Source organism: Galeopterus variegatus, unplaced genomic scaffold (genome assembly GCF_000696425.1).
Source record: "Galeopterus variegatus unplaced genomic scaffold, G_variegatus-3.0.2 Scaffold11410, whole genome shotgun sequence".
Classification (NCBI taxonomy): domain Eukaryota; kingdom Metazoa; phylum Chordata; class Mammalia; order Dermoptera; family Cynocephalidae; genus Galeopterus; species Galeopterus variegatus.
Genome location: NW_007737521.1, coordinates 21710 through 36580, shown reverse-complemented (window position 1 = coordinate 36580; position 14871 = coordinate 21710). Strand labels below are relative to the sequence as shown.

General features: G+C 37.9%; 1 protein-coding gene across 1 annotated transcript in view; it reads right to left on the bottom strand.

The window, feature by feature from the left end:
* The window catches only part of LOC103610606 (RING finger protein 17-like), a gene marked incomplete at its 5' end in the record, with an annotated part of 33597 nt that overhangs the window by 4279 nt on the left and 14447 nt on the right, over positions 1 to 14871 (bottom strand). Inside the window, 8 exon segments of the mRNA XM_008594740.1 lie at positions 173 to 308; positions 3083 to 3245; positions 5196 to 5312; positions 7701 to 7757; positions 8819 to 8944; positions 10545 to 10625; positions 11762 to 11928; positions 14514 to 14633. Coding sequence (XP_008592962.1) covers positions 173 to 308; positions 3083 to 3245; positions 5196 to 5312; positions 7701 to 7757; positions 8819 to 8944; positions 10545 to 10625; positions 11762 to 11928; positions 14514 to 14633 — 967 coding nt within the window.

The window sequence follows — 14871 nt, the reverse complement described above, 5'->3', positions numbered from 1 at the left end:
CTATTTACACAAAAATCTCTAATATAAAAGCTACTATACAAAAGCTTTAAGATAGCTTGTTTCTTTTAGAAGAGGCAGCAAAATGTTCCCAGTAAAGAATTATAAAAACCCAAAAAACCAAAAAACAAAACTAAGAATCCTAATTCAATTGAGTTTTCCTTTTCTTTTTAACCTGTTTACTGTTAGCTTTTCAGTTGATCCATAATCAACAAATTGTACCAGGACAGATAAAGGATTAAATTCCTTAATGGAAATAATCTTCGCTCTATACCATAAACCATCACCATATTCTGCAAGGCAAGGCATTTCTGGAAAGACAGAAAAAGGAGAAAAATAATAATATTGCCTTTTGTTTTTTTAAACATGTTCTTATTATTTTCTTTTAATACAGAGAAGTACAAAGAAAATGTAACCACCATATGCCCACCATCCAGAATTAAACACTAAGCAGTGGCCTTACATTGGCTTCTCCTCTTTTTCTGTTTATATTTTATAAACCTTTCTTTACCAATTCCTAAGGATTAAGCTTTGAAGGAAGGCACTTCTCCCATTCTCAGAGTTCCTAGTTCTACTTCTCATGGCTCAAATCATCCTACCACAGCCCCCATTTCTTATGCTCCCAAATCTCTTTTAGTTTGGGCTGTCATCTTTTGCAAAGAGCAATAAATATAATTTCTGCTGTTCCTGCCTTCAATCCTGTCTTCCTCTCCATTCTCTGTAAGACTACCAGAATTAAGCAAATTTAATTACATTACTCTCGTTTAAAATTCTTCAATGGTGGGTCAAGCCTGTGTTGCACTCGGGAGAGTGCGGAGCTGGGAGTGCAGCAGCGCTCCTGCCGCCGTTCGGATCCTATATAGGGATTGGCAGAGCGCGGTGCGGCCGGTCTCAAAAAAGGACAAAAAATAAATAAATAAATAAAATTCTTCAATGGAGTCTTAACCGCCTGCAATATCAAGTCCTTAGTCCCGCAATTTGCAGAGTGCTTCTCTATCTCCTAAACAACCCCTACCACATATCCTCAATGAGTTCTTGAAGCAGAATTATTTAAAACCTTAATGCCTGTACTTTACCTCAGGGATATCCTTCCTATCTAGAATGTTTTCCTGAGCCCTTCCTTTCACGGTAGACATCTACTCTTCTTTCAAGGCTCAGTTCCAACATGATCTTCAAAAAGTCCTGACTACAAAGTGACCAGTGCTTTCTCTGTCATCCTGTGGCATATGCTCGCTCCTTTAACATGACCTGCTGTTTTCATACTGTGCTTGTGCTCTGCTAGGCCACTTGTTCTAGGCCACTTGTTCTTCAGTGCAGAACTGTAGTTTATATCCCTAACATGGTACCAGGTACAGGCAAGTGCTCAGTTAAAAGTGTGCTCATGAATTCTGGACTTGAGTAAAACTGTGGAAAACTCTGCATAGTAGATACTTCCCTTCTACTCACACACTCTGAGATCAGAGCATATGGGATGGATAGGCCTGTTTGCTATCTTGCTCTCTCCTTGCTGCCATGCTCTCTTCTACACAAGTCCCAAAGAAAAGTGTAGTTGTGGGCAAGTGGCACTGAAAGAGTACGTGACTAATGTACAAAAAAAAATCTTATTTCAAATAATTTTCATCGAAGAGTCATAAACAATTTTTTGAGTGTATAGAGAAAGTCATCGATAGAACAGCAAAGAATCTCATCTAACAGAACTGGTCTGCATAGTAAATAATCGAATCACTGTTAATAGTCCCTTCCCACTTTTACCGTTTCCAGCCTTAAAAACATGGCTGAAGTTTCATCTCCTCAAAACAGAACTTTAAATAAACCAAACACCTAGTTGTCATCTTACTTTAACCCATTTAACCAACTCCTTCAATACAAATTCCTTATGCAAATACACATATTTAATAGCACCTGCCTAAGAATCAACATGTACATATGCATATTTTAAAAACTTTTACTGAAGTATAAAATACCTACAGAAAAATGCACAAATAATATATGCATAGCTCCATGAATTACCACGTCATGGACAGATTGTTAGATTGTGTGATTTCCCTTGAGATATGAACACTATGGAAAAGAAATTGCTCCTTCCACACTATAAATCTGAGTGTACAAAAAAACCCCACAAAACCCATAATCAGTTTATTCTTTCATTCATTCAATATTCATGAGCACCTACTTGTGCTAGGTGACCTTCTAATTGCTGGTGACACAGAGACACCTGCTCACTGTGCTATTTAAAAAGGGATAGTAGGAGGATGGAGAATGGGAGGGCGAAGGGGCAGGAAGAGGTGGTGCTAATTTATGTAGTGAGGTCGGGGAGACTTTCAATAGGGAGCAGCTGAGCAGAGACCTGCACTGTCTAGACATCCTGGGGGAACAACACTTCAGGTAGAGGGAACAGCAAGCATTATTTATCAGCCAAAAGGAGGTCAAAACCAAGTAAAATCTCACTGAATAAAGTCAAGTAAGACATCAGGCTGAGGTTTTTTTCCTTTGCTAAGCATCTTCTGATGTGTACAAAATATCAAGAATAAATACATCTCTATATGTCATATACTGATAAAAATGTATAGACACCACTCTTGTCATTCATAAACTGTCAACACCACTAACCGGATATGTTTTCCTCAAAGGAGAATCACATGTATTTAATAACGATGGGAAGAATGGATTAAAAAGAAAAAAGATAGGAACTTGATCCATTCTGACAGGACAAAGTCTGAGTCCCCACTTCAAAATCGTCAGCTTAGGTGGCTTGTAATTAAAATGACTGCACAACTGGAGCTGGTGGTAAAAGCTCAAGCTCGGAAAATCATCTTTACGCAGTTAATTTCCCAACACAGCCTCACTTCTGGAAAGTGAAAGCGCCCCAGGGGAGGTACTTCACTTCTCTTGTTCACCTTCCTCATCTAGGAAATGGGAGGAGGTCACCTGCAGGGTGTCTCAAGGATTCAGAGATCATGTGTGCAAAGTGAGTACAAGAGAAATATCAGTTCAAGTTAGAAATAACTCAACCTTACCAGCACAATAAAACCAAAAAACGAGTTTTATTAAGAATCCTGTTACATTATAAGAGTAATAAGTATACCTGTTCTAAAATCCGTGAGAGGAGGAAGTGTCTCTACATTCTTATTCACCCTCCGCAGCGCTTCATCAAGGCTCTCCGATTCCCAGCTGACTCCACTATCATCTATGTCACTATGCCGGTTAAATGCATTACAGTTTTCTACAGAATCAAGACATATATACACCTAAGTAGGGGAAAGGGGAGGGAAAAAAACCTTCAAATTCTGTAACTTCTAGTATTCATTTATGTGGACAAAACTATTGCGGCAGACTGGCTTCCAATGATCCCTGCCTCCTGATATTTACCCCTTGTAGACTTCCTTTTCCACATCCTACCACACGTATTTTGTCACTGTGTGTGGTTGCTGAGACTGGATTATAAGACATCTGGCTCTGTCTTGGGGGCACTCTGTCAGGGCCCGTGTGCTCTGGGAATCTCAGAGCCATCCTGGGAGGTCACCGGAGAGGCCCCTGGGCACGAAACTGAGCCTTCCACGTGCCTCCTATGAGTCATTTTGGAAATGGATTCTGCAGCCCCCATCAACATCTTGATTGCAACGTCATGAAAGATCCTGAGCCAGAGTACTTAATTAAGCAGCTCCTGGATTCCTGACCCTCATGTGTATTGTTTTAAGCTGGTAAATTCAGGGTAATTTATTATGCAGCAATAAATAATTATAAAAAAATCATTATAAAAACCAGCAACAGCTGTACACTACTATGGTCTTTGATGAAATTAGACAGCAAACCCCTCTCTTGCCTGCAAGCGAATGGATTACCATGTAAAAGGCTGGAGGAACTGCCGATGCTACTTAACTTATCCTTTTTGCCTCTCTCTCTCGTTAGCCAAGGACATGTCATTAAATTTTCTTTTGTGCATTTATTGATTCCATCAATATTCATCAAGCACCTGCTATATGTCAGGCACTATTCTAGGTTCTGGGAATAAATCAATGAACACCATCGACAAAAATCCCTGTCTTCATCTCTCTCTCGTTAGCCAAGGACATGTCATTAAATTTTCTTTTGTGCATTTATTGATTCCATCGATATTCATCAAGCACCTGCTATATGTCAGGCACTATTCTAGGTTCTGGGAATAAATCAATGAACACCATCGACAAAAATCCCTGTCTTCACGGAATTACATTCTGATAGTGGGGAGGCAAACATAAATAAGAAAGGGGCACAAGGTGTCAGAAGGTGGTAAAGTGGTACGGAAAACACAGGGCAGGGTAAGGAGCAGTACAGCTCAGTGCAGGAAGAGGGAACAGGAGTGAGATGTTTAAGATTTCACACGTGGAAATGATTTCACCTTATACATCTAAATATTTGATATAAACATAACAATGAACGAAGCAACACAACACTGGGAACCCAGCAGGTGCTTAAAGAACACTTGCCCTTATATTAAATACAGTCATGTGCCACCTAGCACTGTTCTGGGCAACAGTAGATGCATATACGATAGTGGGCCCATAAGATTATAAAGGAGTTGAAAAAGTACTATTGTCTAGCCGTCATAATGTCACAGCATAATCACTTCATTTTTTAATAAAATTAGTGTAACGTAGGTCTACAGTAGTGCACAGCGATGTGCTAGGCCTTCACATTCACTCACCACTCACTGACTGACTCACCCAGAGCAACTTCCAGTCCTGCAAGCTCTATCTATGTTAAGTGTCCGGTACAGGTGTGCCATTTAAAAAGATCTTTTATGCCACATTTTTACTGGACCTTTTCTATGTTTTGATACACAAATACCACTGCAGTACAATTGCCTGCAGTATTCAGTACAGTAATGTGCTGTGCAGGTTTGTAGCCTAGGAGCCACAGGCTATACCATACGGCCTAGGTTATACCATCTGGGTCTGTGTAAGCACACTCTATGATGGTCACACAACAACGAAATAGCTTAACAATGCATTTCTCAGGATGTCTCCCTGTCGGTAAGTGACTCATGACTGTATTACCAAATTTCTAAAGAGGATATTATAGGATGGGGAAACTAGAAGTCACCACTTTTCAATTATTTAAAATCAGGAAGATGGAGAAGTGAAGAATCAAACCTAGTGTTTAAGAACAAGATTGCTTGCTATGTTTTTAACCAGCACCTTTATCACTTAATGACATACCTCATTAGGTGAGATAACATGCTTAACTTGAACAGCAAAGAGTTCTTCTGGGTCAGGCAGAGATGAAGACAAATATGGTGGTAAAATAGGAGTCTCTGTCTCAGACAAAAGCAGTTCCTAAAACACCACATAAATTCAAGTTTCAGAATGACAATTACAAAAATCCACCACCTTATAAAAATTCATTATGATGCCAATTTACTTTCAATTAGCAGAAAGCAAGCTCTCTTAAATACTAAATACCACAAAATCATTCTGTTGTAGTAGAACCAAAATGTGATGACTAAACTTAGATCTTTAGTATTCTTTTGTCCCTAAATTTATAAAAAAAGTTTTGTGCAAACAAAAAAACCTAAAAACCCAAAACATGCACAAATATTTACTGATGTACACATACCTAGGTATACACACAAAATTCTGGAAGAATGGTTAACAATGGTCAACAGTAATTGTACTGAGTGAGACTGGGGTGTTTGAGGTGCAGAATGCGGGATATTTCCTTTTTCCTTTACACAGTTCTGTAGTCTTTCATTTATTTTAAGAATAAGTACTTATTTGTAATAAAAACTAAAACAATATATGAAATGCTAAAAGAAGATGGAAGTAAGTTAAAATCATCAGAAAGGTTAAGTTCCACAAACACAAAATAAATAATACAAAATCATGAGAGTCTCAAGAGGATCACAGCATGCAGCAGTTGCGGATGCACATTTTTCTGCTAATACCAACAATATCTTTTTTTTTTTTTTCCTTTTTGTCTTTTTTCGTGACCGGCAACAGATCGCAACCCTCAGTGTCACGCCCGTACTGGACCGGGACCGGCAACGGGATCGCAACCCTTGGTGTTGCGCCCTCACCTCGGTCAGCCAGTGAGCAGCCGGTCTGTATGTGGGATCCGAACCCTCGGCAGGAGCGCCGCCATGCTCGCAAGCGGCGCACTGTAGCAGTGCGCCACCAGGCTGGCCAACAATATCTTTTTTAAAAGTTATTTTTGTTCTCAAATATGGTAATTATCTTAAGAAATAAAACCACCACATTCAAATGTGTAGGTTAATTTATTACTATTTAACATTTCCAATCTGATGGCAAAACAGAAAACGAAAACTCAAACCTAGAAAAACTCAGCAAAAAGTGACCATCCGCTTTTGAATTTTTATTTGTAACAAACTAATAAGCACTTAACAACAAGCATATGTTATGAAATTATACTAATAAAGTTTTACTTATTAAAACTCCTCCTGCACCAACAAGCACAAGTGACAAAAGAAAAAAACAGATAAATTGGACTTCATCAAAATTAAAAAATTTGTTGCTTAAAAAGACACTATCAACAGAGTGAAAAGACAAAACCCACAGAATGGGAGAAAATATTTGTAAAACATATATCTGATAAGGAACTTATATACAGAATATATTAAAAATTCATACAACAATAGAACAATAACCCAACTAAAAACGGGCGGTGAATCTGAATAGAGATTTCTCCAAAGAAAATCTACAAATGGCCAATAAACACATGAAAAGATGCTCAACATTATTACTCATTGGCGAAATGCATATCAAAATCACAATGATGGGCAGAGCCCTTGGTGCACTCGGGAGAGTGTGGCGCTGGGAGCACAGTGGCGCTCCCCCCCCACCCCCCGCGGGTTCGGATCCTATATAGGGATGGCCAGTGTGATGCGCTCACTGGCTGAGCACGATGTGGCCGGTCACATAAAGGACAAAAAAAAAAAAAAAAAATCACAATGATATATCACTTCACACCTATCCTAGGATGACTAAAAACACATCAGATTAATCTGTAATCTGAATAAAAATCGGTAATCTAGTGAGAATGTGGAGAAAATGGAATCCTTGTACATTCCTAATGTTAATGTAAAATGGTACAGACACTTTGGGAAACAGTCCTGTAGTTCCTTAAATGTTAAATATAGTTACCACGAGACTCAGTAAACTTGGGAAAATATATTTATAAAAACTTTTACTTGATCATAGCAGCATTACTCACAATCATCAAAAGGTGGAAACGCATGTGTCCATCAACAGATGAATGCATAAACAAATCATATTAAAGGAATAAAGTACTGATACTACAACATGCATACACCCTGAAAACCTCATGCTCTCATAAGTGAAAAGCCAGTGACAAAGGGCCACAGATTATATGAGTCCATTTATACAAAATGCCCTAAATAGAGAAATCCATACAGACAGAATATTAAGTGGCTGCCACGAAGCTGGGGAAGGGACGCACGGGGAGTGACTACTGCTGGTGCAGGGCTTCCTTCAGGGGTGATGAAACATTATGGAATTAGTGGTGATGGTTGTCCAACTCAGTGAATAATACTAAAAGCCACTGAATCATACATTTTAAAAAGGTGAATTTTATGGTATGTAAATAATATCTCAATAGAAAGAAAACTCTTACTTCCTGATCCTGTATCAGATCCTTTATACTGATGAAGTGTCCAAAGTTTCCAAGATACTTGGATTGCTACTTACCTCGAACCTTATTTCCCATCTTTCCTCTTCATACTTTTTATTGTAACCTGATGGTTTCTGAAATAATACAGTATTATTAATGAGTGAACAGCTTTAGGTATACGATGCCATTTTAAGGCACTTTCATATTTCAACCCCAGAAAAACTGGGTGCACATCTTTGTTGGCATTCATTTAGTTATTTCAGATTAACTACAGGAAAACCTACTGTTCTGAATAATCTTACTATCTAAATATTTTAACAATAAGAATCCTCAAAAGTTTGGTAACACCTGTCAATGGTGATTAGTTTATTGTAAGAGACTAGGAGCTCTTACTTTTCCCTTTATCACATTCACAGTGAAGAGTGAAACTGGAAGACAGACTAAGTCGTCTTTATCAAACCAGTTTAGTAAATGAAACACCTTGTATATACACAAGCACATGCACAACACACACTATATTGAACAAAACAGTGTTTGGTTGTGGACTATCACTAAAATAAATATTTAAAAACCTAACAAGTGAACTATAACTCTAGAAATAAAAATATCTTGTGGTATAAAATGTTATTATGATGCATACTGTCTCCACAAAGGATTTATAGCAGCTTAAAATGTGAAACCGTTCTATAACAGGCTACTTATGTTTTTTAAAATATTAAAAACAGAAGTACTAGGAGCTATTTATTGAAGCTAAGCTCAAAATGTGGCTCTGAGTTTTCTGTGAGAAGGCAAATGGGAGAAATGTTATAATATATGGCTTTCATGTAAAGTAAAAGGAAAAAATGTTTTATCTGGGGAGAGATCCCTTTTCTGGCACTGAATTCTGTAAATATTTTATAATGTTCATCCCTATATTCAAACGACATTGGATAACATAATGGATGTCTCACTAGGTTTGAAGGCACAGAAACATTAACCGAATCTTAATATAATTAAAGTATTTTTCAAGACATTTATAAAGCATGATATAGTGTATTGGTTTCTCAATAAAGAATGTACAAGTTCTCTAGGCTCTCTTAATAGATCAAATATGTAGACTCATAGTCAAGACTCGAGGTGTCAGACAAATTGTGACATTTTAACCAGAATTAATTTTTCTATAGTTTAGATTTTTATAGAAAAATAGTTCACTTACCTCTTTCAATATCTCCTCTGAATGTCCAGAAGTACAATATTTATGGTGTACCATAAAATAAGAAAGTGACATTCCATCAAAATAGAGATGAATAGATAATCTCCCCCATGGATTTTCAGGTAATTCCTATATCAGTTCAATAAAGATTACTATGAAAATAAAGTCTATTTCATAAGCAAATTTTATAGTGTGCGAATATGAAATTAGGCTTCCGACAATCACGGTATTACCAGACAGCTTGACTAGTGACTGATTTCACAGAATTTTCTTCCTGGTATTCTGACAGGTTATGAGGCAGTAATTCTACTACTTTGGTTTATGTAAAATACATTTACATGTCCATAAGGGATAGAGTTTTCTAGTTACTTACCAGAAAATAATTTAGTGTGTATAATTTACTATATACATCATCTTTAGATGATACTAATAATTTATACTAAGTAGAAGGAGAAAGAAAAGGTTCAGAGGTGAAGAAATGAAGTTTCAATAAAAATCCCCAAACGGCAGGAATCAGAAGAAAGTAGCAGTCTAAAAGCAGGAGTCATGAACAATGCTTTAAAACTCTGGATAAATTCCGTTGATGGTGATTAGGTACTGAACCTGTCTGTGACTGATAAGCTGACTGTGGACACTTCTCTCCATTTCTGCTGGTCCCGCCTTTGTCCACACCCATGTCCTCAGTGAGTTGTGGTCACTGCCTTCCAGTGGACCTCCCTGCTTCTCTCTGCTCCCTCCAGATGTGCCTCCCGGGCCTCTCTTGCCCACGTGCCCTGCTCTCCCCAGCACTGGCGCGACACTCTTCTCCCAGTGCCTGCGGGGCCTGTCCTCTCACTGTGTTAAGGTCTTGACTCAGATGCTACCTTTGCAGGAACATCTTCCCTGACGCTGTTTTGTTTTGTTTTGTTTTTAAAAGATGACCGGTAAGGGGATCTCAACCCTTGGCTTGGTGTTGTCAGCACCACGCTCAGCCAGTGAGCAAACCAGCCATCCCTATATAGGATCCGAACCCGTGGCCTTGGTGTTATCAGCACCGCACTCTACCGAGTGAGCCACGGGCCGGCCTTCCCTGACGCTGTTTTTAAATGGACCCTCCTCCAAATCTCCAATGTTCTAGTCAATCAGTTATACTATTTCCTAAAAATGTCTCTCTGTGCCTTTCCGCATTCCATTTCCTCAGTCAGGAGAACTTTACCATCTTTTCTTTAAGGGATATGTCAATTCTCATCATCTCTTAACTTCCATTACACTTACTCTTTTTACCAGTCACTTGGCTATCAGCATGTGGCTTTGTAATATGATTTTTTTAGGTTTATGTCTTGTTTCACTAACCAGACAAGGTCTTTAAGGACAGGGATCATCACAGACCCTTTTGAATTAACCCGCACTTAATACACAAAACCATCCTGAAAACTGCTACATAAGTGTATAAACATCTCCAACAATTTGGTACTGCTCCATGTATCTAAATCAGTCATTAATAATTTAATAAAGAATCTTTGAAATTACTAACATTAATGGTTATGAAAGTTCTCAGAAATTGTTCAAAATTAAGTTTACTCAAAACAAGCCTAGGAACCAAAATGGTAACTTATGTTGAGTAATATACATTCACATAGGAACACATATAAAACTACCTATCATCAAGAATACCCCTCAAATTATGTTAGTCATAACATTTTATGGCAAATAATTTAAACCAGCAATATATGCTTTAAATACAAATTACCATAATGTGAATTTCCACCTCTCTCTTTGAAAGCAGTTCCCGAAGAAGTTCTATTGCATCTGGTTGCCAGACATTCCCAACCTATTTGGAATTAAACAACTCATTCTTTTACACTTTCACAGAATAAGAAAAAGCAGGCAGCAAATTAAGATTTACAAAAGTAGCCAAAAATAGGTGATATAGTAGTACAAAACACACACAAGCAGTTTTCAGAGACTATCATGGGTATATGATAAAAATGATCTTAAAAAACTAATAATTTGACAGCTTCTCCCTATAGCACTCACTTAAAACATCTTATGCTTTAGAAATATAAACCTACGTTAAACATCACATTCAAAACTTTTTAAAAAAGACCAATATGCCGGGCCGGCCCGGTGGCGCACTGGATAGTGCGCCGCTTGGGAAGCGCGGCGGCACTCCCACCCGAGGGTTCGGATCCCACATACAGACCGGTTCCCGCTCACTGGCTGAGCGAGGCGCGGGAGCAACACCGAGGGTTGCGATCCTGTTGCCGGTCCCCGGTCCGGTGCGGGGGCAACACTGAGGGTTGCGATCCGTTGCCGGACACGGAAAAAGACAAAAAAAAAAAGACCAATATGCCAATGCAGGGCTTGTACACGCCCACAAGACATATTCATTAAGGAGCAGTGACTGTGATGTTTTTATGTATTAAGAGGTTCACATGGCAAGGAAGTTAAGACTTCCTGCCAACAGCCATGTGGGTGAGCCATCTGGAAGTGGGTCTCTGTCCCCAGGCAATACTTCAATGACTAAACTTCTGGGGGACATCTTGACTGCAGTATCACAAGGGGTCTGGTGTGCCACAGAAACTGTATGACATAATGAAAGTTTACTGTTGTTTTAGACCACTAAGTTCCAGCTTAATTTTTTATACAGCAAGAGATGATTAATATACCACACTTTTATCTGTTTTTCAGCTTCAAATTTGTTGTAATTTCATTTGATAAAGAAATAACTAAATTTTTACAATCTTATACCTTCTCAACTAGGAATATATTATATGTTTCTTAATTTATTGAGGTGTTTTATGTCCTTCAGGATAATACTATAGCGGTCTTATTAAACTTATCTGTAGGTATTTTATTATTTTTGTTGCAACTGAAAAGGATTTACTTTACATTCTAATTTCTAAAATATTATTAATAAACACCAATATTTAACATTAATCATCCCACAAATTACTATGTACTCACGGGTATGGTGTTACAGAGCTGACAAGGAATACAAAACTGAGGTGTATCAGGATATAGCAAGACAGGGTAAAGATGACACTGTGGAATCTTCTCTATAAATCCATGATCTAAATATTGTACCTGAAACAGGCCAAATAAAATTTATATTTAAAATTTGTTACTAAAAACTAGGGGAGATTTCCTGGTATTAAAAAAAAGACATCTTGGGCCAGCCCAGTGGCGCACTGGATAGTGCGCCGCTTGGGAAGCGCGGCGGCGCTCCCGCCCGAGGGTTCGGATCCCACATACAGACCGGTTCCCGCTCACTGGCTGAGCGAGGCGCAGGGGCAACACCAAGGGTTGCGATCCCGTTGCCGGTCCCCGGTCCGGTACGGGGGCAACACTGAGGGTTGTGATCCGTTGCCGGACACAGAAAAAGACAAAAAAAAAAAAAAGACATCTTGGAAAGATAACTAAATTTAGATTTGGAAAATTTCCAGGAAAAAAGTGACACTGTATTCCTTCATCCTATAGTATATCAAAATTCATTGCAAAAACGTTTCCTTGCACGTAACATATAAATAAAAACTTTAAAAAATATCAGTCTTATTACTTACAAAGTCTTTGAGAGAAACACTTTCTAAAAATGCTTTAATTTTAGTAATTCAATTTCTAAACTGTGTCAGAATAAGAAATGCCATGAAGTTATTTCTTTTGCCCCAAGTTAACAAAATGAACAGATTACTGTTTAATTGGGTTTGCCTGGCAGTCATTATTTTAAAAAATGAAATAGAACTGAATACAAAATAATGAGTATATCACAGGTTGTGAGGGTGAGTATGGTTTCATAAAATGTCTATTTCTATTTTTTTTTTTTTTTTTGGGCTGGCTAGTACAGGGATCAAACCCTGGAACTTGGTGTTATAAGCACCACACTCTAACCATCTGACTAACTGTCCAGGCCCTAAAATGCTTATTTCCTAATGTAGATCATAGGATAAATTTTGAAAGATACCAGGTTAAGAAACAAAAAATTCATTGTGTATACTTGAAATGTAAAATGGACAAAGGGAAGGGAAAAAAAGGTGATCAGTAAACTATAACAGTACTTTAAAATAAGTTAAAATAACATATTTTTTTTTCCTTTTTGTCTTTTTTTCGTGACCAGTAACGGGATCGCAACCCTCAGTGTTGAGCCCGTACCGCGAATGGCAACGGGGTTGCAACCCTCGGTGTCATGCCCGCACCGCGCTCAACCAGTGAGCAGACCAGTCTTTATATGGGATCCGAACCCTTGGCGGGAGCGCCGCTGCGCTCCCAAGCGCCACACTCTACCGAGTGCACCACCGGGCCGGCCCTAAAATAACATATTTTATATTTGAAATAACATAATAACTTGTATTAAAATAACTTAAATTTGAGATTTTTAGAGCATGAGAAAAAAAATTCACCATGTTTTTTATTTGGATTCGACACATGTAAAGTTCATGAAGTGTGATAACATGATGAAAACTGTCATTCAGTTTACCTTTGTATTAAAGAAGAAAAGGGCAGGAATTATCTGGACAACTCAAATGTATGTGAAAACTGACCATTTTCAGATTAACACATGAATCTGTAAGTATTCAGATGCTTAAGTACTCACCTAAAATTTGAAGTCATTTTACTTCTATTAAAACCATTAAAAGTTAGTAGTCTGGCAGAAAAAGCACAAGACTCAGAATCAGAAGTTTAGGAATCAGAGGCTTGTATATGAACTCCAGCATCACCACCCACTGATAAGGGTGACCTTGGCAAATCACTGAACCTAATTCAATTTTCATATCAGTAAAATGGGAATAATAATTTATGTTTGGGATAGTTGTAAACAAATTATAAAATATGAACACACATGTGAAAAAAGCTAAAAATCTTGAATTTTAATGTTAATTGTTAGGTATCATCATCAAACAGAAAATAAACTCCTATGCAAGAAGAAACAAAAAGACTTTTCTCCTTAATCTCCTCTTCCCTCAAAACTAAAATTTTTTTTTTCCTTTTTGTCTTTTTTCGTGACTGGTAACGGGATCGCAACCCTCAGTGTCACGCCCACACTGCGACTGGCAACAGGATCGCAACCCTCGGTGTCGCACCCGCATCGCGCTCAACCAGTGAGCGGACCGGTCTCTATATGGGACCCGAACCCTCGGCGGGAGTGCCGCCACACTCCCAAGCGCCACACTCTACCGAGTGCGCCACCAGGCCAGCCCAAAAACTAAAATTTTTAAGGGCTGAATCAACTTTACCATTTTACTTAGTAAATACAATGTAAATGAAGGTATTTTCATCCTTGAAGCATGCAGCTGGTTTTAAAGATCTTGAATGAAATGTGAGTGCCCCTCACTATTCTTGAAAGGTAAATTAGCCCTCACCAAAGAATTAGCTGGGCCATAAACAAGTTTGCTAAGGAGATATTTAAAATATTGGAAAACAACTTGTTTTACTTAATGCTGTATGTATGTACAAATAGGGCTACTGATTACAACTAAGTGATTCATTCATTAAAATACCAGTGATCAAATCCCTACCTGGAAATACTTTTTGGTTATCCAGGTTACTAAATATATTGAAAAAAAATTTTTCTTATTACAGTTAAAAGCATAATGCACCTGACTGATCTTCCTACACGACTGAACTCATCAAAAGACGTTTAAATCAATTTTTCACGTATTCAGACTCAAAAGGTCACTTAATGCTATAGCATTTAGCATATAGCATATAGTCACACACACACACACAGTATCGGATCCTCTTACTGCACAGGCTTCTCCCTTTTTCCAGAAATAAGGCTCCAAAAGGCCAAGGCATTTTAAATTACTTTGAATTTCATTCATCATTTCTACTAGCTCAAATTCTGAAGAGATTATTAAAAATAGAAAGCATGTAGAAAAAATTCCTTAACACTTTTCAATATTAAGTTATCATTAACCTTTAATAACTTTATAACTTAAATAAAATAAGGAATTAAAAATCAGTCCCATAATAGAACTTTCACAAAAACGTAGTTCAGTTAGTAGCTTCAATATGTTTCAAAACATACTACCAAAAGCATATAAACAATTATTCTGATATCTGATTACATTTTGAGAGTG